We start from the raw sequence: 26,929 nt of genomic DNA, 5'->3' as shown, positions 1-26,929 counted from the left end.
GATTGATCATGAAAATACTACAGTTACTTGTATTTGGTACCAAAAGGTAGCCAAAATTTTACAACTAAAGCCTTTGAAGCTAGTTATACAGATTCTACAAAGGTGCTAGTGCGAATGAACATAACTTGTCATTATCTTTTTAATCTTTGACTCATCTAGTCTTGATGTTCTTGGAATTTTCTTAACCATTAGTAATTAAAGACTTGATCTTTAAGTTCATCAATTGTTCATGATACTTCAAGATATCTTTGAAACCAAACACATTCTAATCATCGATAGAGGTTCCTAGACACTTGCTTAACTATAGAAAAACCTTCCAATCAGCTATCAACGTAAGTTTTCCATATTTTTGGTTGCTTAAACACATCGGGGGGACTTAGACTACCCATTTGACGGAAAAATGAGCATGGTTCCCTTTGAAAGCAAAGCGTTGGTACATCAGACGTCACTGAGGGCCACAACGGCGGGACTACTAATAGGATCACTGGTTCTGGTGTCCAATTTCCAGTTTGGGTTACAGACTGGATGGGTATCGATGATGTCGTTGCCATCAGCGTTGCTTGCGTGCGCTATCTTTAAGCAGGTTCTGCCCAAAATTTATCCCGACATGGCACCTTTTAGTGATGTGGAAAACGTTTACATTCAGTCCCTCGCCGTCGCAGTCGGCACGGGACCGCTTGCATACGGGTTTGTGGGTGTCATACCGGCGATTGAGAATTTCCTGACCGCTGAAGAATCGGGCTTTACTAGGGAGCAAGGTGCACCTTTCACATTCCAGCAGCTTTTGTTATGGTCTTTAGCACTGGCGTTTTTCGGTATTTTCTTTGCAGTTCCGCTTCGCAAGCAGGTCATCGTAAGAGAAAAACTGCGGTTTCCTAGTGGCAGTGCAACCGCTACTTTGATCGCCATTCTAAACGGTTCTGAGATCCTGCAGGAGATTTCGCCTCTGGAACTAAAAGAACTGCGGGAAAGAAGATTGCGAGAATATAGCGAGGTTCTTTCTAGTAGTGATGGATACAACATGTTGGAAGAAGATAATCAGCGAAACTCAGCAGTAGACGAAGAGGAACCAATCCGCAGCGAATCGGAAGAACCTAATCGCGGGAACTATTATGGATCTACTCCAGATATTCCGCCGGCTGCTACTGATGCCAAGTCCACATACGAGAAAAACATTGCCATTTTGGTCAAGACCTTTGCTGTATCGTCCCTGTATACCATCTTGTCTTACTTCCTGCCCGCGATAAAAGCCATTCCTATATTTGGAAACCGGCTTTCGCAAAGCTACCTATGGAACTTGCAGCCATCTCCCGCGTATATTGGTCAAGGTATTATTATGGGGTTGTCAACTGTCGTTTACATGCTCTTAGGTTGTATATTAGGTTGGGGCGTGCTTGCACCACTAGCCCGCTACAAAGGATGGGTGGATCCTGATGCAGACATAAATGATTGGGAAAAAGGTGTTCAGGGCTGGATTCTATGGTCATCTTTGGCGGTGATGGTGGTAGACTCAGTCGTTGGGTTTATTGTGTTCACTACAAAGTCAGTTCTTAGATTTTGCCTTCGTGATGACAAAAGGATAGCGCTGGAATCTATGATCGACGACTCTTTACAATCTATGTTGTTAGAGGAAGAGAGGATCATTAACAGAGAAAGCTGTAGCGCGGGCCGCCGGCGCAGCACCGTGAAACTTGTTAGCTCGGACCAGGAGCATGAAGTAGACTCCAGGCAGTTGGTGAAATTAACTACAGTTATCAGCGGTCTTATCGTGTCTTCGATTATATGTGTTGTTTGCATCACCTATCTTTTCGGAACCAAGATTGTCCCGCTGTCATCTGTCTTTGTTGCGCTTATATTAGCACTTTTCTTGTCGGTGCTTGCAGTGAGAGCGCTGGGTGAAACGGACTTGAACCCTGTTAGTGGGATAGGGAAGTTGTCTCAATTGGTTTTTGCCATGATTACACCTCGTACAATGAAAGGTGGAGTACTTTTGAACCTTGTTGCTGGCGGGATAGCCGAGGCTGGCGCTCAGCAGGCTGGGGATTTGATGCAAGATTTGAAAACGGGACATCTATTAGGTGCGTCTCCAAGGGCGCAATTTTTTGCTCAACTTATTGGGGCATCATGGTCTATTGTTCTTTCCAGCGTGATGTATCTCCTTTACAATCGCATCTACGAAATTCCTAGCACACAATTTCGAGTCCCAACAGCAGTAATATGGATCGACTGTGCGCGACTAGTGACAGGTGAGGGCCTTCCGGATAAAGCTCTTGAATGTACAATTGTATTGGGAACCATTTTTGGCATTTTGTCACTGATTAAAAACTTGTATCGCGACAAAGGGTACAAATGGCTAATTTGGATCCCGTCTGGTGTGGCAGTAGGTGTTGGTATCTACAATGCACCAAGCTTCACCCTTGCAAGGTTCATAGGAGGTTGTTTTGCACATATTTGGCTGCGGACTCATCGTGGGGACACGTCTGCAAAGACCTCTATGATTGTGTTCAGCTCTGGCCTCGTACTCGGAGAGGGTATCTGCAGCATTTTCAATATGATATTTGCGGGATACAACGTACCACACTTATAGATGAGGAGCACACTAGACTCGTTCAAAAACACGTAAATCAATTTCTTTTACTTTAGGTACCCGCTAGTCTTTGTTGCAGTTCTGTCTTACGCATTTGCTGATATCTCGCATCTTTGAACGATTCTACACGATTCAAAAAATCTTGCTTTTCCAAGTATCCATCTTTGTTGTGCAAAGATAGCTCATCGTTGATGCCCTCTTTGTCGACATAAGTGGCCCAGTCCAGCCTCGATTTTTCCAAAGTTGTGAGTTTTGGTTTAAGAGCTCCTGCTATTATTTGTTCCAATATGGGAGGTCTCTTAAGAACTCTTCTGAGTTTCAAACCTCGGTCGTTAATTGCAACTTTGGTCGTTGAACTAGCAGCAGCAGAATCGGGCCCGGTTTGAGTCTTTTTGAAACGCAAGTTGTTAAAATATTCCTGAGCTTCTGCGCTGTTTTTGGGAATCATTTTCTTTTCGTGCAGGATTTCGCCAGCGAATTCGTATCTGCGATCTATGAGCACCAGTTCTTCCTGAAGACCATTTTGGGACTCGTTTGCGGCTTCCTCGCTCATAACAGAAATACTCTTGCGGAGTCTTTGGTTGCTTTGTGTTTGAAGCTCATCCCACGCACTGATTGTCTGCTGCGAAATGCCAGTTTCTCGCAGCTCTTCATACTTGTTTTCCCGCATCTGTTGCTCCTCCAGTATCCTGCCACGTCTTGTACGTACCAACCCACCTTGTCCGCTTTCAATATGCGAGTAATCTGGTCTCTTTTCATTGTATTCGTTGTCCTCGTTGTCTTCGTCATCTTCGTCATCGTCCTCATCGACGCGCTTTTCCACCTCTTTTGAAGGGTCAAAATCCTCGTCTTCTTCCTCATTGTACGATTCCTCATCTGCTATATCTTCTGCTGCCCCTAAGGTCTCTTGATAGTCTTGTTTAGAGGCCATGATGTTACTACCTTCAACGTTTGGTACTTTTTTGGTCAAGACGAGAGTCTGTAAATACTTGACGTATAATTTCTCAAATATGTAGAACTGTTCTTATTTTAACATTAAACAACAAGAAACCTCAGAGTTTTTGAGCAATCACACCTCGGAATTGGACGGGTACGTTAGTATCGAGGTTTCCGGTTTTCAGTTTGGTAAGGATTTTGAGTTTTGTATAAAACGGCTTACAATGGTTGTCAGTGCCGGTGAGGAATTTGAAGATTTAGGGCAGTCGTCAAATGTCCTGAAACGTAAGAAGGAGGACTGCGCTGAGGAGCTTCTGGAGGCTGAAATCAAACGGGTAGCACTCAATGATGATGGTGAGGACAAAAAAGACCAGAATGGCGAACGAAGGGAGGAGAACGCTGTGGACAGGGACAACTTGGTAGTAGATCAACAGACAGATAAAGAAGAAATAATACACCAGCTTCAGCAACAACAGGTAGAGAAAACTCAGCTGCCTGATCCGCCACAGGCTCAACATCGTGCCTCGAATACAACATTAGAAAATGATCAAGATTCAGATATCAAGGATTACATTCATCTGCGTATGCTATGTTTAGTAAAACAAGCCTCGATGATAGTTGGGCCAGGTGGAGAAAAAATCTCAAAAATGAAGGCAGAAACCAACACGCGAATCAATGTGTCAGACAATATCCGTGGAGTGCCCGAAAGGGTCATTTTCATTAGGGGCAGATGTGAGGATGTGGCCAAAGTCTTTGGGCTCATAGTGCGGGCCATAAACGGCGAAAAAGCAGGCGAATCAACCCAAGTTTCAACACCGCTGACACTAAATATCCTGGTGCCGCATCATATGATGGGATGTGTCATTGGACGTCAAGGTTCTCGACTGCGAGAAATAGAGGAATTAAGCGCTGCAAAACTGATGGCAGGTCCCCAGACCTTGCCAATGTCCAACGATAGAATTCTTTGCATCACAGGCGTGGCCGACGCAATTCACATCGCCACTTACTACGTCAGTCAAACGATTCTGAATCACAAGTCATCGTTTGCTGCGAAAAAGTGCATTTTTTATTTACCAAGCACACTACACTCCGTGATTGTCAATGAGTATGGCGTCAGCATGCAGCCCCAGCAGCAGCATCAATATAGACCCAGCGAGAACGGAAAAAAACGCTTTCACCGTATTGCGCCCGATTCTGGCCATCCTGAATTTCCGTATGGTTACGCACCGGTCGCCCACACACATTCTGCAAGCTTTACGCCCGTCATGAGTGTAGATCATGTCAGGCTATCAGATACTGTCAGTGCTGCACCCATTATGCCAGACTTGACTCCACGATTAAGTTTGGTTCAACACGAAGTCTATATTGATGATAGCTACGTTGGAAACGTCATCGGCAAAGGTGGAAAAAACATCAATTCCATAAAAGAAAGCACAGGTTGTTCAATCATAATTGATGACCCCGTAAATGGCTGTACTGAACGGAAAATTCTAATTAGAGGGACTCCCATGGCCAATCAAACTGCAATTTTACTGATAAACAACAAGATTGAGATAGACAAAAGAAACAAAGCATCGAATGAGCAGAGAGATTCAATTACCAGTTCTAGCTTCACTGGCTAGTCATCTCGCCATTCTTATGGTCGTCCAAAAACTCATCGACACTAGAAAGTAATTATGGACGAATCACCACTACTCGGTGTAATCTCCTTTAGTGATCTGAAGAAGATAGATGCTTCACGATACTTTAAATGTTGAAGTTTTTACCCGTTAAAGGTCGATCACTCTCATTCATCAAGCCTATGAACCCTTTACGTTGATGGATTTTGATGGGAACAGCGAAAAAAGTTTTCTGCCCGAGGATTTTTCATCTAAAATAGGGTCTAATGACTTAAATGGTATGACTTTCGTGGGATCACATCTTATCATCCCAGAGTCTTTGATAGACTATTCGAATGCGCCAATATTGATAGAAGAATCAGAATTCCCGTCTGAACTGCATGAAGCGTTATCGCGAGCTCCGAAGTCCTCGAAGCACGTATTCCGGTTGCCGAATAGATGCCCAAGCCAGTGGCACGTTTTGGAAAATTACATCAACCAGCATTGGGTGCTTTGGAGATTGAGAGGGCCCCCTGCATCTCCGCCTAATGAATTTGCTGGCTTCGAAATTCGAAAGATGAGCACAACTCCTTCTTACATCAGCTATTCCCATTGGTTAGAGTATAAACTTCCCGATTTTTTGGGTTTGTGGGGTGAAGAACGTCATTTGCAAACAAAGGAAAGCTCTGAACTGATGGGGGAAGTTCGAATGAGACCAAGGAGAAACGGCAAGGCGATCAAATATAGGTACCACAAGGATAAAAACTCTCCACTCCTTGATCCGGGAAATTACCTCCGGAGGAAATATTACGAGGCTCTATTTTCGCCAAGGGTACCTTTGGCCTATTTTGTGAAATCAAACTTAGTGCGAACAAATCTTTTGAGCCAAGGTTCAGGCCACAAGGATGGCGTGTCTTATCAAATGCACCTCGCAGAACTAGCATTGGAAATTGAAGAGTTCGATCGAAGACAGGAAGAAGGTTTACTGCAAGTTGATTTTGCTTGCGGAATAGCCTCTGAAGTTCGCAGCAACAGTTTGGACAAACTTGGGCATTTAATAACGTCGGGGGTATCCGATGTGATAACAGATTTGGTTTTGATTTTCAAGGTACGCGAGATCAAATTGCAAATCGTTCTCTTACTGGAGCTGATCTCACTCAGTGGATTAGATTCCGGACTAGACCATTTTGAGCAAAAGTATGAGCGAAGACTGAAAACAAGAATCAAGAAACTTGCAGCATCACGAATACCTTCTCGTCGACGGACACGTAAGAAACTCGCAATGCATACCAATACCCAGCAGCTTGACTATTGCGAAAAGCTCGATGTGTTTGTGGATAAATTATGCATCGTGGAGGCTATGTTGTTGACGGACGCTTCTATTCAAAAGAACTCTCCCAAAAAAAGTGAGGGAGATGCCCTTAGCTCGACTCGAGAATTGAAAAAGAATTTACTAGATCCGGAGAAAGAGGATTCTGTGGCCGGATTGATAACCTACGTGTTAATACCATACTTCATGAAGAAAGTTCCACATGCTGTCGCGTTTATTTCACGAAAAATAAAAGGGCCGCAATTCGAAGCTTTACCAAAGAATGATAAAAGTCAGGTCAAAAGTGGTGCTTCTAAATTCAAGTCAAGTGAGCAGGTACAGGTGCTCGATTCTAGTGAAGAATTTTCCGACTCTTCAGTTTATGACAAAGAGAAGTCAAGACAGTCTTCGAAACTTTACAAAAGGGTGTCTTTGCCTCGTCGCGTCCCTCTCCCAAATCTTCGAAGCGATTCACAACTGAGTGAGATTCTTGACATGGAGACGGGTAATGCTAAGAAGTATGCTTCTGCAACACGAGGAAGCTCTGATGTCTTTATTCATAAGCTGCAGAAACGTCAGCTGCCAGCCAGTGACTTAGTGCTAGAAAGTGATCTTGGCGTCAACCGAAGTAAGTCGGACTTAGCGCTGCTTGACGAAACGTCGAGGCTGAAAGGCACTTCTTTGACGACCACTTTTCAAAGAACAACAAGACGTAAAGTGGAACCGCGTAGGCTAGTACCAAGCTCTCATAAGGTTCCCAGCGTCCAAGTCGAAGCAACTCCTTTTGGAAAGAAGGCAACCGATCCCACCGCTCGAACGTCGAACCCTGCTATCATTGAGTCACCGCTGCGTTCTATTGCGACTGCCTCTTCAGAGATAGTTTTGGTTTCAAGGAGAATTTGCCCGGTTGTTACGCCTTCAAAATCTGTCTCAGAAAGTCATTTACAAGTGCCATCAACAAACGTAAAATCGTTAACTCGAGGGGCAGAAGACCATGGATTTTCACAGCCTCCTGTAAAAAGAAAAGTACGTAGACGTTTATTTGCTCCCGATTAACGTATTTCACCAGGTAATATCCAATTTATAGAAACTTAACTGAAGTTTCCATCAAAACTTGCCGCGCATATGTATCATCACTAGCTACTCTCCAAAGAAGATGGCGGCTACGAGTTCCTTTGCGTCAGATCTCTCAATTATACGTGATGAGATCGTGGTTCCACAGCGTTCTTTCAATTTTTCTTTCTCATCGTCGGACAATTCACCCTCGTACTGCTTGCCACTAGGTAGGTCAGCGTTCAACACAAGAAGCGAACTGATGATGACGTCACACAAGAGCTTGCTTTCTAAATCAGAGAATTTTCGCGTGACAGTTTCGCCATCTTTAACGCCGTCAGAGATATGCTCTTCAAACACAAGATTCGCCCAACTTTGTAGATTACCTAAAAAGAATCTCACGGATTCTGGCCCAAGGACGGCAACGCCTCTTATGCAGCCGTAATAAGTTCCAAAGGACCGGTTCGTGTCGAGGAAAGTTTTCAGCAGAGTTCTCATCACTCGTGGCTTCAAAGACTTGTAGACTTGGGGAAATTTCTTCAGTACGTGCTGAAGAAGAGAAGCGGCAAAATCGCGTAAAGCGTTCGTTTTGTCAAGAAAATTTTCGAAAGAAGATTTAGACTCTGATTGTGAGTCCTCAGCCTGCTCCTTTGTAGTTTTTAGAGGTTGAGACCCGCCAAGTTTTTTCGCCAGAAGAAGTGTTAATATGGAAGGCATCAATGAATGAATGTAGGGGTCCAAGAAGATATGTTCATTGCTGAGAAGGGAATATATCATCTCGAGCATAGTTGTGAGCAGCTCCAAATCAGACAGATTATGAGTTATTTGTTCGGCAATAAACTGAATAAAGTACGGAACAAGCTGATGGAGACCTGTGTCTGATCGTAGAGACGTAAGGGCAGCGGCTCTTAAATGTTGTGCTTTGTCATCATTTTCCTTAGCCGTGAGGGCGCTCACGACTTTGTCGAAATAGATTCGTAACTCTTTGGAAAGAACGTGTTTAACCAAAGGCTTGACTTCGTTGGCCTGACCCGGCTTTATTGAAGATATGTGCTGCGACTCCTTTTCCTCGGACGCCGACGTTTGCAAGCTGGTATCATTGACGGTGGTGACAATAGCACCACGTACAATAGGTGGCTGTGACAATCGAATGTCGTTGAGACTTGGGTTTTGCGGAATTGTGGGTTGAACTCCTTCTATTGCCAGCCAATGCGTGGTGAACGTAGGCAACCGTGGCACTTGAGGCAGCGGTTCATTGATAAGCTTGTCGAAGTCCACCTCCTCGTCGTTCAAGAAAAACAGCGATTGGCCTCCTTGTGCTGAAATTTTCGAGAAAGACACATCTTTGGATCTCGCCGAGCCGTCTTGATACCCGTAAAGAGGCTCCACATTCAGTACCCGAAGAGCACGAGCGATATCCTCAGTAGTCAAGACCTCTCTCTTTGCATGTCTTTTGAACTTCACTGCCTGTTCCACAATCTCTAGAATCCGGTATTCCACGTCCATCGCCAGTGATCTCAACACATCATCGCTGGCATTAGAGATTCCAAGAGAGTCTGCAACGTCCTTCACCGTGTCCTGCGGCGACCAAATAGTATAAGACTGTTGCGAATTACTCATAGTTTTAAGCTAGCCTTCGAAATCCGGCAGATAAACTATTTTAAGGTTCTTGAACCGCTAGTTTTGTCCGTCTCGATGATGCTTGAAGTCATTGATGTATATGGGTATGTATATCCTCTATCTGGATTTGATGCCAATTAAACCGTTCGTAAAGAGTGATTATTAAAGTCACGGAAACTATAAAACGGAAGGGTTCAGTTACTGAACCTTTAGATACAGTTTGTCAATCTTTAGGTCTTTCAAGCTCTTCATTTTGCCAAACTTCTTGTCTGTAGCAGGGTTGTCGATGACGATTTGTGTGTTAAGAAAGTGTTAAGCAGCTGAACTGTATGGGGCCGTATATTTTTTGAAAGTTTGGCGTCTGATGCGTACCCTATTACACAGAATCTCGAGGAGGGTTTGGTGGGACGACCCAATTGACAACACTGGAGGTGCTGGTGGCATGAATGTGATTGTGAGCTTTTAAAAGTTGTTTTTTGTTCGAGCTCATTTTCGACTTTGCCGTCCAATGGGTACGCTATGTCAAAAAACAGTTCAAGTGCTTATGGCATTGAAAGATCTGGAAGTCTCATTTCTATCGAGAGAATGACTATCTCGAGATTATGGACCACAACATCTTGGCACATCTGAACTTTTCAAAATTGTTCAAACCCAGTGGGGTGAAATCAGCCGCTAGTTGAAAATATCAAAATAGACCACCCCAGAGGTAAGAATCGTATTAAATTCAAGGTTATTATGGCGTTTACAGAGTCATCCTTGATCATTCCAATCACGCTCACTACGCAGCGTGATCTGAGTAACTAGGTAAGAAATGATCTTATTACGCTGAGCAGCCTTTCATTTCACTGTGAACATAAAAGAAAATTTTGCTGAGGGTTTAAGACAGTACTGATGCAGCCTTCAAATCACTCAGAAGTGCCTAACAACAAACGTCTGACAATACTAGCACGATTCTGTAGCCGATCACGTGCTCTTCTCTTTATTTACTGTATATTAATTACAGCAGTAGTTTAGCTACTAAGCTCATCTCATCAACAAACCTTACGTTCTGGTCAAAGCAACAGATCGGATTGATCCAATCCATCCTGCTCTTGGCATTCTAATAAACAATTACCAATGGATCTCACGCCGCTGCAACGAAGCGTTTTGGACCGATACGAAACACTTTCAAAATCATTGCACAATCTCGATGACACGATCAAGAATCTAAGAGATAACGGATCATCAGAATCACCTGAACAGGTACTGCGGCAACTCAGGGAAATAGAGTATAAAATTGCACTTGTTGGGACACTTTTTAAAGGAAGCGTATATTCCTTGGTTCTACAAAGAAAGGCAGCGCAGGACGCTGCCGGAAATTCTGGAAATACGCAATGAGATGTATATGTTGTGATCTAGTTTCCATTTAAGCGCACTTTCTTCTTCAACGTTCAATTCTAAACTCTATAGACAACAATTTTCCCGTCAAGACCAGACGAAGATATTTCGGTGACATTTCCACTATTTTCAGCAAAGGGCGCTAGTTCAGTAATGGCATTTTCGTGGGTACTCTCTTTGACTTGTGTCGAAACTTTGCCCTTGAGATCCAAGTCCTTGAACTTTCGCAATGCCGAAATACCAAAAGACGGATTTTCATCTTGCTCCTCTTCGCCGTTAAAGCTTGCAGCCACAGGCGCACGAGTATCAACACTTTTGTCGATGTTTTTCGCGAACTGCCAGCCACGAGCACCTTCTGAAAACAAAATTGGGTGGCACGAATATCCACCACAAGCGGCTTCGTGGTCGTTCACCCATACCACAGAGGTCAATGGCAGACCCTCTGGATATTCTGCACTAGAAATCTCGTCCGATGGATCCACAACGTTGAAAGTACCACTGTGAGTCACGAAAGCCAGCTTTTCTTGAGAGCCTCTCCAAGCAATTCCATGAATCCAGGCACCATCATACCACTCACGGATTAGGGCTCCAAACGGGAACTTGTCCGCCCAAGGCGAATTGGCCACTTGCTCTTTGGAATCTAGGCCCTTCACGAAACCCGAAAATGCCCGAACGTAGCCATCGGTACCTCCACAGGCAAGCATTATTCCGTTGGGGTGCCACGACAGGCAATTAATGGTTGACTTAATTGGTTTCTTGATATGTTTTGAGACCCACCAATCGTTTTCTTGTTCGTAATAACAAATAGCGATAATTCTCGCAGAGGATCCTACGGCAAACTTGTATCCACTTGGTGCCCACTGCACGCAGGTCGCAGCCCTATTGATACGTAGCAAAACAAGCGTGGGCTTATAAGAGCCATCGCTCAAGGGTTCCCACACGATGGCATTACGATCCTGAGAACAAGTAACGATGCGTCCGTGAATTGAGATATCCACAGATGTAACAGTTTTATCATGATCGGCTAAAGTAGCAATCAATTGTGGCTTCCCATGCGCCACCAACCTATAGACCAAACAATCCGTGTTCAAAGTAACTGCCAGAATCGATCGGTCCTGAGAAAAACAATGGGAATAAACGGGCGCTTTGGCAAGCTTGAAATCGCGAACAACAGAGTCAGACATTAGGAGACTCTCAACCAATGTTGACTATCAAAGAGAAAGAAGCGTTTGTGAGGTCGCAAAATGGGAAACTCAGGTTGACATGTATGGAGTTTCCCGTTAGGTTGAATAGGAAGGTTCCTTAATTATAGGAGGAAAGGTAAGAGATCATGCGAGACGAATTAAATGTGACGTTAAGACCCACGTGATTTTTTTATTGATCAACAAGGCAGTGTGACAGTGAAATGAATCGCATCATGATACAAATTTCCTGAGGTGTGGTTGTACCTTCCTTGAGCTTACCATGGTTTTCATTTTGTTTCGAGGTTTTTTACCGTTTCTTGCGACACTAGGTTTTGTTTTTTTCTGGCTTCTTCAGACAGCGACAGCAGTTGACTGAATATCTAATTGGGTTACCGATAAGGTCTTTCAAGCGAGGTCAACCAACCAAACCAATTCAAAAGAATATTATTATGCCCTCTGGTTGTAACTCTGGGACAGTTTGGCTCACTCAAATTAGAATGGTGTAATTTTTCTGTAAATCTAGGTTCCTTACGTGGGAAGTCGATGACACGGTCCTCCTAACGAAAAATCTCTCTTGCATCAGACGAATGCCACACCAAACATCACTAACGGGATCATTGGAGCTTACTTTGACTGGACATTGAATTCAGCTCATATCACTTTCTTCAACACTGACTCTCCGTACGCAGTGACTGGTAAAATTTTATATAGTCCAGGGCCTGTACTGGCGCTGGAAAGAGCCTTGGGCATCTCATCTCATCTCATCTCATCTCAGCTCTTGAACAGTGGAAAGAAAGTGTTCAATTGAGTAAGAAAAGGCTGCTGAACCACACTTTATTCATCGATGAGGTTTCTTGTGGCGTGTGACGATAGCGGGAGCATAAAAGAGGTGATATGTAACCGTAAAACAGATACCTCGGTGCAAACGGCGCCTCAACCTTTCCACATAGGAACGCATCTTGCAGAAGGCTTGGGTAGCAGGGTGGAAATAATGGAAAAAATATCTGATGACAGCTTACTAGTGGCAAGAGCAAATGGGACAGTTCAGCTCTTGAAATTGGGTTACAGTCCTCGTCAGAAAGAGGATCAAAGTATTGAGATTGGACCAGATTTCGATATAATCGATTTGCAAGTGGTGTCATCGGTCCAGGGTCTTTTGGATGACTCTGTTCTTGTGGAACTGCATAAAAAATCCAAGAAAAGATCAACTCCTAAAGATGGGTTTATAGCATTGCAAGTGATACCGGGTGTTTCTGATAAAATCTTGTGCGCTTCAAAATCGGGCCACATCCACATTCTGAGCCTACACAACGACAAATTGCGTATTTTTAAAAGTCACACTGTTCAGGGACCTCTGGAGTTTGTTCAGGTTCACGATAACGATGTCGATGCTTCTAGCAAGACAAAATCTACAACATTTGCATACGGTGGTGAAGAAAATCTAATCAAACTGGCCAAACTTTCGTCGAGTTTCAAAAAGCTCGAAAACTTCTGGCAAGCGAAAAATGTCTCCAATGATAGACTTGATTTGAAGGTTCCTATTTGGCCAATAAAAGTTAAGTTTTTGGACTCGGCGTCCGGGACTGGCCTCAACGAGGACAGTTACCACTTTCTAGCATTGAACCGTCTCGGCCACTTTCGTGAGTATGATACCAAAAAAGGCCGCAAGCCACAGTCATCGCACCCGATTCTACCCAAGAATGAAGTCGCGACAAATCTTCAGGTGTTGAACACAGATCTAACGCCTTCATGTAATGTTAAATCTGCAAACTTCAATGACCTGGAGGTAGTAATCACCGATTCAAAGAAGAATGTCTTTGCATTTGACACATCACCCAGAACAATAGGAAAATTCGGAGCGGGAGATATTACGGGTGCAACTACGTTTGTGGGCGTTGTCGAGAAGCACTATTTACTGCAGTGTGGCCTAGATAGGTATGCCAGAATTTTCGACGTCGCATCCCGAGCTTTGCTATCTAAAGTTTATTTGGGAGCAAAAGCAAGCGCTGTCTTACTCATAGACGATAAAGAAGTTGAAGTACCGCAGCCAGAGGGCTCCGAGAAAAAGAGAAAGGCCAAAAATCGGGACGTCGAAGCAGAAGCTCTTGAGGACGAGAAGATTTGGACCACATTAGAGGGTAAAACCAAAAAAACGAAAACTAACTGAACAGACTTAACGTTTGTTGATGCTATTATAAACACGTAGGGTAGAAATTAATAGACAGTATAACTAAGGCATTACTTTGGACATTTTTTTATCATGTCCCGATTTCCTATTGTGATTAGCCCTAGACGATTTGTTCTTTTCCTTCCTGACGTTGGATTGACTCTTGTCGCCACTGCCATTAGCAGGCGTTCTCCTATGTTGTGTTCGCTGCTCTTCTCGTGGAGCGCGCCCCGCATTTCTATCATATTCACCACCGTTTTTACTTTGCACGAATGCTTTTTTGCCAGCCCGAACGTTTCCTCTGAACATATACTTTTCTTCAAGAAGCTGAGCTCTTTTGGGACTCCGCTCTAACATTCGCGCCCAGCCTTCAACTTGCTCGTCCGACCAGGAGGTTGCAGACTTCATTTCCTTTCTAATCTTCGACCCTCTATTTGACCTATCAAAGAGCGATCTTTTTTCCTTGAAAATTGTCCACAGATACCCTTCGGTTTTATCGTATGAGCTCTCTAAACCATCTTTACTCTCGTCTCGAACAGGTTGAGCTTCCGCATCATCGTAAGTGTCATCTTTTTCATCTTCGTCGGCCTGATAAAGAAGAGCCAGAGCTCTTGTAAGGGTCTTGTTACGCACTTCGTCGGGTACGTGTTCCGTCGGAACGTATTCATTTGAAATTTTATCATTTTGGGTGAGCTCACTTTGAAATTCTGTAGTTTTCAAACCTTGTACCGGTTCCGACACAGGTTCTTCGTAAGTCACATCTTCTTGGGATTCTAATGGATTTTCGAATAAACTTTCAATGGCCGCCTCGACATTGCAGTCATTCGCCTGGAGCCTTTTTTCAACTTGACCTGTAGTCAAAAAGGGGAAAAGCTCTAAGATGGTGCTAACATCTTCAGACCTGATGGTGGGTAAATTCTGTTTTTTACTATTCGCTAGTAATGGTCTCAAAAACGGTAACTTTGCCTTAAGGCCCTTGAAGTGCGCTCTTGATGAAGTATGCATTAAAACCGATGCTAGTAAAGGATAAAGCTGAAGCATTTCTAAAGTGGTAATGTTAAGCTCCGATACTACTCCAATTACTCGATTTTCGCCAGCACACATGTACGTCAAGATTCCTAGCTCTCGAGAAATAGCTTTTGTACTTTTATTAGCATCTTGCTTGAACCAGGCCTCCATGATTTCAGCCCACTTGGCGGTGAGAAACTGATCTGCGAATGAGTTCGCTCGTTTGCCTCCAGTATCTGATAACAGGCTTTGTAGCGCTTTTAGATCCACTCTTGTGAACTTCGAGCTATCCACAAGCTGCTTCAAATGCTGGTGAACCTGATAAGTCCTATTGAGATGTGCCTTCTGTGTATTTATCTCAGGTTTCAGCGTTCCTTGCACCAACGAGCGCACAGTTTTCGGGTTATTTCTTACATACAGCTTCACAAAATCCCACAGAGTGTCACCAGAGAGTTGTAAATGAAGTAACCCACATACTTTGACTACCGAAAACACCCATCTTCTTAACAACTGCAATTGTTCTTCAACATCTCTGTTCATCCCAAGACTCAGAAGCTTCCCCTCTTCGTCGGACAGCTCTCGCAGATACTGTCGCACAAACAAACACAGGTTCTCATAAGTGGATTCATTCAACTGCTCTAGCCTTCCGTTAGACATCAAATAAGAGAAGTACTGATTGTAGGTTTCTATAAGGTGTAACCATATTACCGGATCTTTCTCGACCATTGCTGCTCTCAATTTGAAAGGCGGAAATTTTACAATCGGCAAAGACACCTTGTCTCCTCCATTGATCTCCCAGACCTTTTGACGGCGCTCAGCAGCCATGATAAACCAGGTCTTTTGTTCCTGTTAAGTTTATTCAGAACAGCCATCGATTATGTCGAGATTTATTAGCATATAATTGTCCATAAATTGAAGCAACTGATCTAGCTTCAATCGAAGAGGTATAAAAGCTAGCTCAAAGCAAGGAGCGGGACACTCGTCAATAGCAGGCCAGGGCTTCTGAAGTGAGAAACATATCCGGTTATTCAGTGGGTTCATTTTGAGCGTACTAAACAACAACTGTGACTTAGAGTTAAGGAAGCTTTCAGACTTTTTCAGCAAACTTCGGGGTCGAGAAACTTACAGAAGCGAAAGGTAAAAACTCAAGGCTAGACTGCTGGCAGCGATAGCATCTGTTCAGAAAACGCATGTCGAACTTTTACGAACTTCCGGGTTCCCACAAACCGCCTAATGCACAAGAAACTGTTCCAATAGCAATCGAAGAAAATCGTCGAGCTAGTCTCACTTATTTCGACTATGGTGCTATCGAAAGAATGCCAAGAGTCTCTTCGAAACTAGACCCGGAGAATCCCAACAAGGGTAAGCTTGGAACTTTTGATGGAGTTTTTGTACCGACAACGTTAAATGTACTGTCGATTTTGATGTTTTTGAGATTTGGATTCATCATTGGACAGATGGGAGTCTTGGGGACCGTACTTCTATTGGTTATAAGTTATGGAATAAACCTTTTGACTACATTGAGTATTTCTGCAATTTCAACGAATGGTACCGTTCGTGGCGGAGGTGCTTACTACATGATATCCCGGAGTTTGGGCCCCGAATTTGGTGGTTCCATCGGGCTCATCTTCTTTTTGGGTCAAATGCTGAATAGTGGTATGAATGTGGTAGGTCTAATAGAGCCCTTGATGTACAACTTTGGCTCCAAAATCGACCAGGAAACTCCGGCTATGTACCCATTGCTAAATCGCGGTTACTGGTGGGAGTTCTCATATGCTTCTGTCATACTTCTCTTTTGCTTGGGAATTGCCCTGGTGGGTTCTGCTACCGTCTCCAAAGCGGGAAAAGTACTATTTTGGCTTCTACTTTTCTCGACTTTGTCGATTCCCGTGTCTGCTCTCTTCGTGTCGCCATTCAACGATGGTCAGATCCTGTACACAGGACCGTCATTGCAAACTTTAAAAGACAATTTGTATCCGCAATTTACAAAACGAGCCGCTGGATCGCTTTTGAAGGGTAAAGAAACGTTCAACGATCTTTTTGGGATTTTTTTTCCAGCTACGGCTGGTATTTTTGCAGGTGCTGGCATGAGCAGCGAATTGAGGAAGCCATCCAGATCTATACCGAAGGGAACATTGTGGGGACTCATGTTAACTTTTCTTTGTTATTTGATTGTAATTTTCACAATAGGTGTGTGCGTTCCACGCGAGTCCTTACACAGAGATGTTCAAATCATTCAAACAATCAGTTCACATCAAGTTGTCATTTTGATTGGCGAGCTGTCAACATCCATATTTTCAATTATTGTCGGTATTGTAGGTGCTGCATTTGTGCTTGAAGCGATAGCCAAAGACTGCATTTTTCCTGGTATCTCTATTTTTGAAAAGCATCCAATATGGTCGATTCTGTTTACGTGGCTACTGACTCAGCTATGTCTTTTCTCCGATGTGAACCAAATCGCAACCTTTATTACCATGACATTTTTGACTACCTTTGTCGTTATGAACCTAGCCTGCTTCCTTCTCGAAATTTCGTCTGCTCCAAACTTCAGACCGTCTTTCAGGTACTTTGATTGGTATACTGCATGCATTGGAGGAACTTTGTCAATAATTGCAATGCTAATAGTTGATGTGATTTCTGCGTCACTAGTCATTCTGGCGATTTCAGTCGTTTTCGTCGTGATACATCTCTTCTCCGCACCCAAACCCTGGGGCGATGTCTCTCAAAACATCATTTATCATCAGGTTCGCAAATATTTGTTGCGCTTGAGACAAGACAACGTGAAATATTGGCGGCCTCAAATTCTGTTGCTAGTAGATAATCCTCGGACGAGTTGGAGTTTGATCAAATTCTGCAACAATCTCAAGAAAGGTGGTCTTTACGTGCTTGGACATGTAACAGTAGGTGAAAGTTTTCAACACGAATACGAAGAGATGAGGAAACAAACACGAGCGTGGGTGAAAATAAGGGATATGGCGAACATCAAGGCTTTTGTTCAGGTAGGTACCGGTCCTTCTCTTCCTTGGGGTGTAAGAAACGTTTTTCTTGGTTCCGGATTAGGGGGAATGAGGCCAAACATAACGGTGATCGGCTTCTTCGATTTGGAAAACTACTATAAAGAAAAGCGGACGGGTGAGGGTCCTTCACTTAGAAAAAAGGCATCTCCGAAAACATTTTCTGGTCTGCCAGCAAGTCGTCAAAAGAATGGTAGTTTGGCCGTGGATATACCGGATACTCCGGAATTGCTACCAACCGACGTCTGTAAGAATGAGCGAAAGATCAAGGTTCAACAATGGGTGCAGATTATTGAAGATCTGTCACTAATGAACAGTAACATTGCCGTTGCGAAAAAGTTCAAAGACTTGAAGTTGCCTGGCAAAAAAGACCATGTCAAGAAAAAGAGATTCATCGACCTTTACCCTATCCAAATGTCCGCAAGAGTTGAGATTGAAGAAGATACATCTCAAAGTGTTACAGCCACCAACTTCGACACATACACTTTAATTTTGCAGCTCGGTGCGATTTTGGTCACTGTCCCATCCTGGAAAAAGACTCACCGTCTGAGAGTGATAGTCTTCATCGAAAATGAATTTGAGAAAAACGATGAGAATCAGAGGATAAGTAACCTGCTCAATATCCTAAGAATTGATGCAGAGATTGTTGTCGTGTCGCTCGATCAATTCCGCGTTTACAATACCATAATAAAAGGCGATGCTATCAAAATGAGAGAGGTGTCTGAACGTTTAAAAGATGACCCATGGTGGGCCGAGCTCAAAGAAGCGAGAGGGACGCATAAAACTCGAAGAAGATTCAGTACGATGGCCACTCTGGCTAATGAACCCAGAAATGAACCTGGAAAAAGTGTGCCACGATATGACGTCTCTCAATTGCAAAGGCTGGGCGTCTCAATGTCTATGAAATCGAGCTTCCTTAACAGCCAATTCAATTTTCCCGATGGCTCAGATGATGAAGGAACTGAGACAGACCTAAGTGTGGATTACACTGGTGACGGTCCTAACCTCCTCAAAAGAAGTAAGATTGACAGGATTAAACAGTACTTATCAGCCCCTTCCACGGGAAATGAGACGAAACCAACTCGTTTGAAAAATTCGAAGGCTTCAGACGACCGGTCGGTTCGATCTTTTATGCCAGTTTTCTCCAGCGATGCACTACCGAAAACCAAAGTGATCGAGGATGCAAGCGGGGACAAACCCTCGCTGATCCCTGTCGTCGAGAACAGTGACACCAACTCACCCACTCATGAAGGTGGTAGAAAAAAAGTTCTCCCACCTCTCTCTCCCTGCCAGTCTTCGGAGAGTCTGCTAGCCGATCTCAAAAAGATCACGTTCAATGACGTTCCTAGCAGAGCCCAACATTTGATATTAAATGACGTTATGATTCAGGTCTCAGGTAAGTCAGACCTTATATTTTCAACCTTGCCACTGCCACCTTTGGACACCCACAAAAGTGAGGAAGGAAGCCTTGAATACATCGAGAACCTTAATGTATGGCTGGCCGATTTACCACCTACAATGTTGATCAACTCGAAATCTACAACTGTAACCACTGCTCTGTAGAATAGAGACGCTAGTTTGTAAAAGTAATTTTATTTGACCTTTCTGAAAGCAAACACAGTGTAGAAGTATGACGCGGCCTCTTTTTCGTCACCCTCGACGCCTAATTTTCCGTCACTGCGTTGCAGTCCTTCGAGCATGCGTGGTGAAAACTTATTCAGCCACTTAGGAATTTCTTGAACAAAGAAAGCATTGAAGGGCATCTGTAGCTCAAGTTCGAGGCCATATTCGTCAGCTAAACTTCTCAGCGACTCGAAAGGAATCACATACTCGGGGACGTTGTCAATGGCATCCTCAAGCCAGTAGGTGTACATTTGCCCAAATGGAGGAGAGAACTCGTTCCCATTTTTCTGGTAATCGTTGTTTTCAAAAGTCACCTTGTAGATAGGATTGCCCCAGGATGGCTTCTCTACATCTTTGCCGATCTTGTTCAGTTTGAAGCGGATGAACTCTGAATCCGGGATGGTTCCGAAAAAGTACCCACCGATTTTGAGAGATTTTGTTACGTTCAAGAGCGTACGCCTTGCCTTTTCCTCCGACTCAAATGCATAATGCAGACAAAATTGTGCCGAAACGACATCACAGGGAAACCTACATTCTGGAAATGGTGCGACTGCTGTTCCTAGAGACTCACCAAAGCAGTCCCCTGTTGTCAGAATCACTTGAAAGTCTAGGTTGCCCATTGACGAGAAACGTTTCTGAGCTTCTACAATGGATGCATTGGAGATATCGACCCCAATAAACTGGGAAATCCCAGCAGCGCCATATTTCCTCAGATCTCCGCCTTTCCCACATCCCAATTCCAGGACCACATTTCCGGGGAAAGTGAATTTATCGATCAGCATATATTTGATGGCATTGTTGAAGTTCCTCAGCTTGATGATTGGAGACAAATTTCTGCGTTTTCGTCTTGCCACAAAAGTTCTTTCATTATAATGCTCACGAATGATCTGATCAACGTTGACAACTTTGTTTGCCGTCATATCGATTTCGTGTCTTTTAACTTGTTCTTCTCTCATTCTGTTGAGTTGACTTTTCTTGCGCTTTTCGTCAACATCATAACGCTGCCGTTTACGCTTTTGCAAACGGTAGGCAGGCTTTTCCGGTTCTTGTAAGCCCGTCCCCTCTTCTGCAACTTCACCGGCGGTGGACTCTTCTAAAACTGGATTTGCTTGAACTAAACCATCTTCTGGCCCTTTCACACTGGCTTTTTTCACAGTTTCTTCAACCGGAGTTCCATATTGTCGGTCATATTGTTCTTGGCTCATCCATACCGGTCTTTCCGGTCTCAGACTCATCTTGATCAGATGTTTGTTGACTTACGATCTTGATCTTGATTTAATAAGAGTTGGTGAAGTTTTAGAAGTGCTACTCTGAAATCCGAACTACTCTCTTTTCTAACATAATCTACAAAATCCAGCCACAAGGGACCGACCAAGACTACTTACGTGAGGGAAACTGAAATGAGTACTGTAAGTGCTGAAGAGAAGAAGCGACAGCTGCTTGAAAGAAAGAAGAAGTGGACCAAGAAGAAAGCGGAGGTTGACGCTTTGAAGGAACAGCAAAAGACTAACGAGAACAATAGCTATGCAAACAAAGACAGCGCAAATGATCTAAGTTCGAGGCTAGCGGAACGCAAAGCAAAACTGGACAAGTGGCGTCAGAAGCGAGAGTTACAACAAAAAGAGCCAAGAGATGACGAAAATCGTGATGCTGAAGGAAATGGTCCATTGGCAAACAAGAAAGTTAAGAAGTTTTTGGACAAGAAACGTTTTTTTGATGATAGCGACGACGAAGGAAGTACAAATGACGTGAAGCTTTTCAAACCAGGAAATACGGATGATTCTGGTTATACTAAGGACATAAAATCAGAACCTGGATCTGTAGAGGACAAGAACGTCGCACAAGACCCTTTGGAATCATTTCTGCAAAGTTTAATCCAAACTCAAGATATCAACAGCTCCAGGCCCCGCAGCTCAGGTATACTAGACGACGATCTAGGTGATGTGAACGAGGAACCAGAGCGTTTTGGTGAAACACAGGAGCACGATGAGGTGGAAACCGAATATAAACGCATGAAAAAGCTGAAGTCAAAGAAACGAGTGAGGAAAATTTCCGTTGGCGGCACCACATTCGAACCGTTCACAAAGTCGTTCTACGTGGAGCCGGAAGAGATCAGGACAATGACAGATGTAGAAGTCTCCGATCTTAGATTAAGTCTTGACAATGTGAGCATCAAAGGTCAAGCCTGTCCGCGACCAATCACAAAATGGTCCCATCTGGGCCTTTCCACGGATATCATGAACCTCATTACACATGAATTCAAATTTCTTTCCCCCACGCCTATCCAGGCTCAAGCCATTCCTGCAATAATGTCTGGACGCGATGTCATAGGTATATCGAGAACGGGATCTGGGAAAACAATTTCCTTTCTTCTTCCACTTTTACGTCAAATCAAATCTTTGCGCCCTCTTTCAAGGGAAGAGACTGGGCCTCTGGGACTGATACTGGCACCCACTAGAGAGCTGGCAATGCAAATATTTGAAGAAGCTTGCAAATTCACTAAAAAAAGTCCCAAGATCCGAACGATATGTTGTACAGGAGGATCGGAACTCAAAAGTCAGATCAATGATATCAAAAGAGGTGTGGAGATTGTCGTTGCTACGCCTGGGAGATTCATAGATCTTCTGACACTAAACTCGGGAAAACTCATAAACACGAAACGTGTAACATTTGTGATTATGGATGAAGCAGACAGATTATTCGATCTCGGATTTGAACCACAGATAACGGAAATCATGAAAACAGTTCGACCTGACAAGCAATGTGTCTTATTCAGCGCAACTTTCCCGACGAAACTCAAATCATTTGCATCAAGAATACTGTACAGGCCAATCAGTATAACTATTAACTCAAAGAGTCTAGTAAACGAAAATATTGAACAACGCGTGCAGATCTTCAATTCTGATCAAAGAAAGTTCGAAGCACTTTTGTCTCTTCTCAATCCAGAATTCGATTCTGAACAGGACGGGGATCGCGACGAAAAGACAATTGTATTTGCTTCAAGCCAGCAGATATGTGACTTGCTTTACAATCGTCTTGTTGATAAAAATTTCTCACCATTTGCCATCCATGCCGGAAAACCTTATAACGAAAGAGCTTCCAACCTTGAAAAGTTCAAGTCTACTAGGAATAGTGTCCTCCTTTGTACTGAGGTACTATCCCGCGGGCTCAATGTTCCGGAGGTTTCATTGGTAATAGTTTATAACGCGGTGAAGACATTTGCACAATATGTTCATACCACGGGAAGAACCGCGAGAGGTGATAAGCATGGTGTCGCGGTAACTCTTCTGCTGGATGATGAGCTCCCAGCAGCGTATATCCTCAATAAATCATTTCGGGATAAAGAGTTGGAATCCATGCCAGATGAAAGCCGGGAACGTCTCCAAAAAATGGCAGGTCAGTTCGAGTCTGGTATGAAGATTGGAAAGTACAGACTAGCGAAAGGCTTTGGAGGGAAAGGTCTCGAGCATATGGAAAAGCTCAATGACGAGAAACAGGATACAGAGCTTAAGAGTTACGGTGTGGCGGATCACAAGAAATCGGACGGTAGTGAGGGTACTGAGGGCAGCGATTTACATGCAAACCTCGTCTCAATCCCCAAGCTGGATTATCAATTCATGCAAAACAAAAACTCGAATGGGCAAGTTGCGTATAGTGCGCAAGTTTATGTAAATGATCTGCCGCAAATGGTCAGATGGGAAGCAACTAAGAACACAACGCTTTCATTCGTGATTCACGAAACGGCCTGCAGCATCACCAACAGAGGCAAATTCTATCCGGAAGGAGCAGTACCGGCATCTGCACAAGACGAACCTAAACTGCATCTCTTAATTGAGGGACAAGATGAGAAAGACGTAAGGCTGGCCATTGAATTGCTGGAGGAAAAAGTCAGAGAAGGTGTCAAAAAAGTGAGTGCTCAAGAAAGTAGAAACACCAAGTTTTAGTGTATGCGATGAAGGACTGTGACTTGAGCGCTGCATTGTTTTGTCTTGGTCCGTCTCTTAAGGATTGGTTTCCTATAACGTCGTTTTCGTATGTAAAGCTTTCTAATCGTATGTCAAAGGTTTCTCTCTTTCTCTCCTTCGGCTTTCTGCGTTATCCTTCAAATGTGTATTCATCGTCTTGGAACGTTCTTGAATCAGCTTCTTGCCTAAATCTCCATTCTTCAAATGTTTCTGTGATTTCTCAAGTCTTTCTGTCGCAGCTATACCAGCAGCACTTCTAGCAGATCTTTCCTTGTTATCATCACCCAATGTCCCTAGCGTTTTCCCCACTCCAGGCTTTTCTGTTTTTAGGCTCACCTTCTGTGTTAATGAGGTTTTCGGCTGAGGAACTCGAGTTTTCTGAGTTTTACGGGTTGGTTGTGTTGACGGAGGTTTATCAAAATTAGATACATCTGTAGATGGTTGTTTACTGGCACAAGATCCCATAGTTAGTTGTAGAAGCCTGCAAAGACAAGCTGTTTGTCTACTTAGTAATTTTCAGCGATAAGCCATCTTTAGTAGCTTCTTATTGACTGAATGAAAGTGTGTTGACATGCAAGACAACGTTACCACTATATTCTCGAAAAACAAAGCAGAGTTCACTGTTATCATGACATGGAATAAGTTCATATTGTAGTATCATACATCAAGGTATATAAAGATCATAACGGGACCAAGTTGAAAAGCATTGGCCTTCCTAGTTGGTAGCAACAACCTGCGCCTCAGTTTTGAGATCTCAAGTTGTGAAATTGAGGAATATAGACGTCGTTGACATTCAAATTGTTGAATTTTGGTAGTGCTTGCTGCAACACCGGGTATTTCACAGCCGTGCCCGATGTCAAGCGAGAAAGTTGCCGAGAATCACGGCAAAAGATGCTGTAACGTTTGACAATTTTCATGTAAAGATCTAAGCGGCTTTCCAGCTCTTGCTGTTGTTGGGTATGTGGTGATGTTTGTTGTGGAATATCGTCAAAAGCGCCAGAGGCGTTAGCTGCTTGCATGGCAGCACCGAACCCGTCACTACCGTAAAGCTCTTCTGGAGATGGTTGGGATTCGTTATTCTGGGTCCAAGTGACAGTGGCATCTCTCAAAGCCGCCCAGTCGGCATTGGCAATGAAGGATTGGCCGATTTCATCCGACTTGGAAACCAAATTGCACCAACGTTGGAAAATTTCTTGGTTGGTCGCTTCTACAGATCCCATGGACTTCAGCAGAATACGGTAGGCAACAATGGTTCGAGGTGTTTGGTAAAGGTCGTAAGCTTTGTCAATAGACTCGATAATTTGACGGTCTTTCCAGACAGTACACTTGGCAAGAATAATGTTGAAGAATGGTTCGTCAATGGGTTTGATATCGTTATAGGTGGAGATTATCTCTTGTAGCTGTTGTAATCCTGTGAGCTTGTCTTGAGAGTAGTTCTCAAAGAAGATATCAAAAAATGTGTCATTCAATGACGAGGAAATCCCATGGTTTACGTCACGACCGTAGTGTACAGATGATTTGTACCAGATGTCATAAACTTTCTGAAAGTCTCTAGTCTGAGACCATATGTTCCGCAAAAATGACTTGACGTAGGATACCTGAAGGTCAATCCGGTAAGGCATTTCATTGTTGAGTGCTTTGTCGAAAAATGCTTGAGAAATAGTGAGGTCCTTACACTCCCCAATAAAAGAAAGGTGTGTTTCTATCAAATACCCATATTTCATTTCGCTGGATTCTTCGCATAATTTTTGGAAAAGGTTAAGAGCCATTTCGTTTTCGCCCGCACTTAAAGATGCCCGAATCATACCGACAGAAAGGTTCGGGTGAAAATAAGTAATCATGGCTGAAGACTTTTCGTAGAGATCCTGAATCTCTGAGTAGGTGACTCCATTGTCATACAGAATTGGTAGTACCACTCCAACCACTCTGGGATTCAGGAAGATGTTTGCAGTATAGGTATTGCTTCCGTTGATAGCAGAGCGCCATATGCTCACGGCTTCTTCCAGTAGAAGTAGCTCTTTGAAAGCGGTGATCAAGTGCATTGCACCATACTCATTGAGCTCAACTTTGCCAGATAAAGCATCTTGAGAGATTTCGCGCAGTGATTCGCACAAGTAGTTAGTCATTTCCTTGTGGAAGGACTGAGAGTCATAATCGGGCTTTTTGTTCATTCGTGTAAGCTGGTTTCTGTTAGCACGCAATCCGTTGTGCAGCAAATGCACTAGTTTCGAAACACGATCGCTGTTGAGCTCTGGAGTTCCCAGAAGTTCACGGTATAATCCCATAGCCCGGCCTATAGAGTCCCAGAAAAGTGGATTGGTATTGCCACCCCCGAGAGATGCCTGTGTGCGTCGAGAAACAGCGTTCCCGTTGTTGTTATTGTTGCGTCTGCGAGGTGTTTGTGATAAATACAGTGTCTGCGCTACGCAGTCTTCGAAAGCACAAACCTTGTGGAACCATGGTGAGTCTGGGGCGGCCGATAGCTGCTTGTCTATCTTTATGTTTCTGCGCATGGCACGTACCTTTTCCACAGCCTTTGCCGTCTGAGGAGGAGTGGTAGCAGCTGCTACAGCAGCTGCTTCCTGCGAAGGCGTCCGTTCCATCGCCACGGCGGAATTCAGCCGCAGCGAATGATGGAAAGGCGACCTTGCGCTGGCCGAAACGATTTGGTTTGAAACCCTGCTCTTGAGCACATGCGAGTGTTGCACAAATCTTAGCATTTCGTAAACTTATGAGTTTGTTGTCCAGTGAATTTGTGTCCTAGCTGAACAGATCTATTTGTCCTGTTTGTTCAGTTCTAGTTCGTTGTCAAGAAGGAAACTAGAAACAACCAAAGAAAAAAGAGAACGGAAAGTATTCAAAGAGGTCCGCTTGCCGTTTCAAAGATCCCAAATGCTTTAATACCGGCACCAACTACTAGTTATCTCAACGTAGATACTTGGAATATGGTGTGAGAGTCAACGATGAGCGATGCCTGTAGGTTAGATTGAGTGTGAAAAAAAAAAATGGGCTATACGCAGCTGGTGACAGTTTTGAAAAGAAACACACTTGGCCGAGCCAGTCACATGAGAAGCGGCTGAGAAGTAATTCGTGTGTAGGGAATAGGTTGTTGCGTTAGGTTTCCATTGGAAACGTAGGCAAGAATGTAGTGGGATGAGCAGTTGGCTAGGAATCGGCACGCTGTACAACGTGGGTTCTAGGAATGTCGTTTTCTGCTCACCCGTTCAACAGTTTGATATGAAAAGGCTCGCTCGGCGCGGACTTTAGCTTCAAGGACAATCTAGAAGAGTTCGTTGGGCAAAATGAACTGGTTGGATGTAGCTTGGTGGAAGGGTGGAGGCATCTAGAAAGGCTTAACGGTGAGCAGAATGGTGACTGGTTGTGACTGGTTGTGACTGGTTGTGACTGGTTGTGAATTGTGGTAATGGTGGTGAATGGTAATTCCTTACCTTACACTGTGGAAAGTCTTGACCCGGACGCTAGAGAAG

At 43.8% G+C, this 26,929-nt stretch overlaps 13 protein-coding genes and 1 pseudogene across 14 annotated transcripts; 7 read left to right on the top strand and 7 right to left on the bottom strand.

Moving 5' to 3' along the window:
• Positions 1-400: 400 nt before the first annotated feature.
• On the top strand, positions 401-2,587 carry LALA0_S13e03642g (LALA0S13e03642g1_1; the record flags this gene model as incomplete). The annotated part of the gene is made up of 1 exon (XM_022773866.1): positions 401-2,587. One exon carries the CDS (start codon positions 401-403, stop codon positions 2,585-2,587), a length of 2,187 nt encoding a protein of 728 aa, XP_022631017.1.
• A 52-nt stretch (positions 2,588-2,639) lies between these two features.
• SWC5 (LALA0S13e03620g1_1) lies at positions 2,640-3,518 on the bottom strand (the record flags this gene model as incomplete). The annotated part of the gene is made up of 1 exon (XM_022773855.1): positions 2,640-3,518. One exon carries the CDS (start codon positions 3,516-3,518, stop codon positions 2,640-2,642), a length of 879 nt encoding a protein of 292 aa, XP_022631016.1.
• Positions 3,519-3,747: 229 nt separating this feature from the next.
• On the top strand, positions 3,748-5,145 carry PBP2 (LALA0S13e03598g1_1; the record flags this gene model as incomplete). The annotated part of the gene is made up of 1 exon (XM_022773844.1): positions 3,748-5,145. The coding sequence occupies one exon, from the start codon at positions 3,748-3,750 to the stop codon at positions 5,143-5,145; it is 1,398 nt and encodes a 465-aa protein (XP_022631015.1).
• Positions 5,146-5,341: 196 nt separating this feature from the next.
• Positions 5,342-7,486, top strand: SLD3 (LALA0S13e03576g1_1; the record flags this gene model as incomplete). Its single annotated transcript, XM_022773833.1, has 1 exon — positions 5,342-7,486. The coding sequence occupies one exon, from the start codon at positions 5,342-5,344 to the stop codon at positions 7,484-7,486; it is 2,145 nt and encodes a 714-aa protein (XP_022631014.1).
• Positions 7,487-7,570: 84 nt separating this feature from the next.
• On the bottom strand, positions 7,571-9,103 carry TAF6 (LALA0S13e03554g1_1; the record flags this gene model as incomplete). The annotated part of the gene is made up of 1 exon (XM_022773820.1): positions 7,571-9,103. One exon carries the CDS (start codon positions 9,101-9,103, stop codon positions 7,571-7,573), a length of 1,533 nt encoding a protein of 510 aa, XP_022631013.1.
• A 1,116-nt stretch (positions 9,104-10,219) lies between these two features.
• Positions 10,220-10,480, top strand: DAD3 (LALA0S13e03532g1_1; the record flags this gene model as incomplete). The annotated part of the gene is made up of 1 exon (XM_022773809.1): positions 10,220-10,480. The coding sequence occupies one exon, from the start codon at positions 10,220-10,222 to the stop codon at positions 10,478-10,480; it is 261 nt and encodes an 86-aa protein (XP_022631012.1).
• Positions 10,481-10,539: 59 nt separating this feature from the next.
• On the bottom strand, positions 10,540-11,664 carry ARC40 (LALA0S13e03510g1_1; the record flags this gene model as incomplete). The annotated part of the gene is made up of 1 exon (XM_022773798.1): positions 10,540-11,664. One exon carries the CDS (start codon positions 11,662-11,664, stop codon positions 10,540-10,542), a length of 1,125 nt encoding a protein of 374 aa, XP_022631011.1.
• An 844-nt stretch (positions 11,665-12,508) lies between these two features.
• LALA0_S13e03488g lies at positions 12,509-13,831 on the top strand (annotated as a pseudogene). Its single transcript has one exon. A coding segment is annotated over exon 1 (1,323 nt).
• Positions 13,832-13,894: 63 nt separating this feature from the next.
• On the bottom strand, positions 13,895-15,664 carry CUE3 (LALA0S13e03466g1_1; the record flags this gene model as incomplete). The annotated part of the gene is made up of 1 exon (XM_022773787.1): positions 13,895-15,664. One exon carries the CDS (start codon positions 15,662-15,664, stop codon positions 13,895-13,897), a length of 1,770 nt encoding a protein of 589 aa, XP_022631010.1.
• Positions 15,665-16,029: 365 nt separating this feature from the next.
• On the top strand, positions 16,030-19,416 carry VHC1 (LALA0S13e03444g1_1; the record flags this gene model as incomplete). The annotated part of the gene is made up of 1 exon (XM_022773776.1): positions 16,030-19,416. One exon carries the CDS (start codon positions 16,030-16,032, stop codon positions 19,414-19,416), a length of 3,387 nt encoding a protein of 1,128 aa, XP_022631009.1.
• Positions 19,417-19,445: 29 nt separating this feature from the next.
• ABD1 (LALA0S13e03422g1_1) lies at positions 19,446-20,711 on the bottom strand (the record flags this gene model as incomplete). Its single annotated transcript, XM_022773765.1, has 1 exon — positions 19,446-20,711. The coding sequence occupies one exon, from the start codon at positions 20,709-20,711 to the stop codon at positions 19,446-19,448; it is 1,266 nt and encodes a 421-aa protein (XP_022631008.1).
• A 165-nt stretch (positions 20,712-20,876) lies between these two features.
• On the top strand, positions 20,877-23,420 carry PRP5 (LALA0S13e03400g1_1; the record flags this gene model as incomplete). Its single annotated transcript, XM_022773754.1, has 1 exon — positions 20,877-23,420. The coding sequence occupies one exon, from the start codon at positions 20,877-20,879 to the stop codon at positions 23,418-23,420; it is 2,544 nt and encodes an 847-aa protein (XP_022631007.1).
• Positions 23,421-23,522: 102 nt separating this feature from the next.
• Positions 23,523-23,906, bottom strand: LALA0_S13e03378g (LALA0S13e03378g1_1; the record flags this gene model as incomplete). Its single annotated transcript, XM_022773743.1, has 1 exon — positions 23,523-23,906. One exon carries the CDS (start codon positions 23,904-23,906, stop codon positions 23,523-23,525), a length of 384 nt encoding a protein of 127 aa, XP_022631006.1.
• Positions 23,907-24,181: 275 nt separating this feature from the next.
• LALA0_S13e03356g (LALA0S13e03356g1_1) lies at positions 24,182-26,161 on the bottom strand (the record flags this gene model as incomplete). The annotated part of the gene is made up of 1 exon (XM_022773732.1): positions 24,182-26,161. One exon carries the CDS (start codon positions 26,159-26,161, stop codon positions 24,182-24,184), a length of 1,980 nt encoding a protein of 659 aa, XP_022631005.1.
• Between the last annotated feature and the right edge of the window lie 768 nt (positions 26,162-26,929).

Source organism: Lachancea lanzarotensis, scaffold LALA0S13 (genome assembly GCF_000938715.1).
Source record: "Lachancea lanzarotensis genome assembly LALA0, scaffold LALA0S13, whole genome shotgun sequence".
In the NCBI taxonomy this organism is placed as follows: domain Eukaryota; kingdom Fungi; phylum Ascomycota; class Saccharomycetes; order Saccharomycetales; family Saccharomycetaceae; genus Lachancea; species Lachancea lanzarotensis.
The sequence above is the reverse complement of the archived record's forward strand: the minus strand, read 5'-3'. Positions and strand labels throughout refer to the sequence as shown.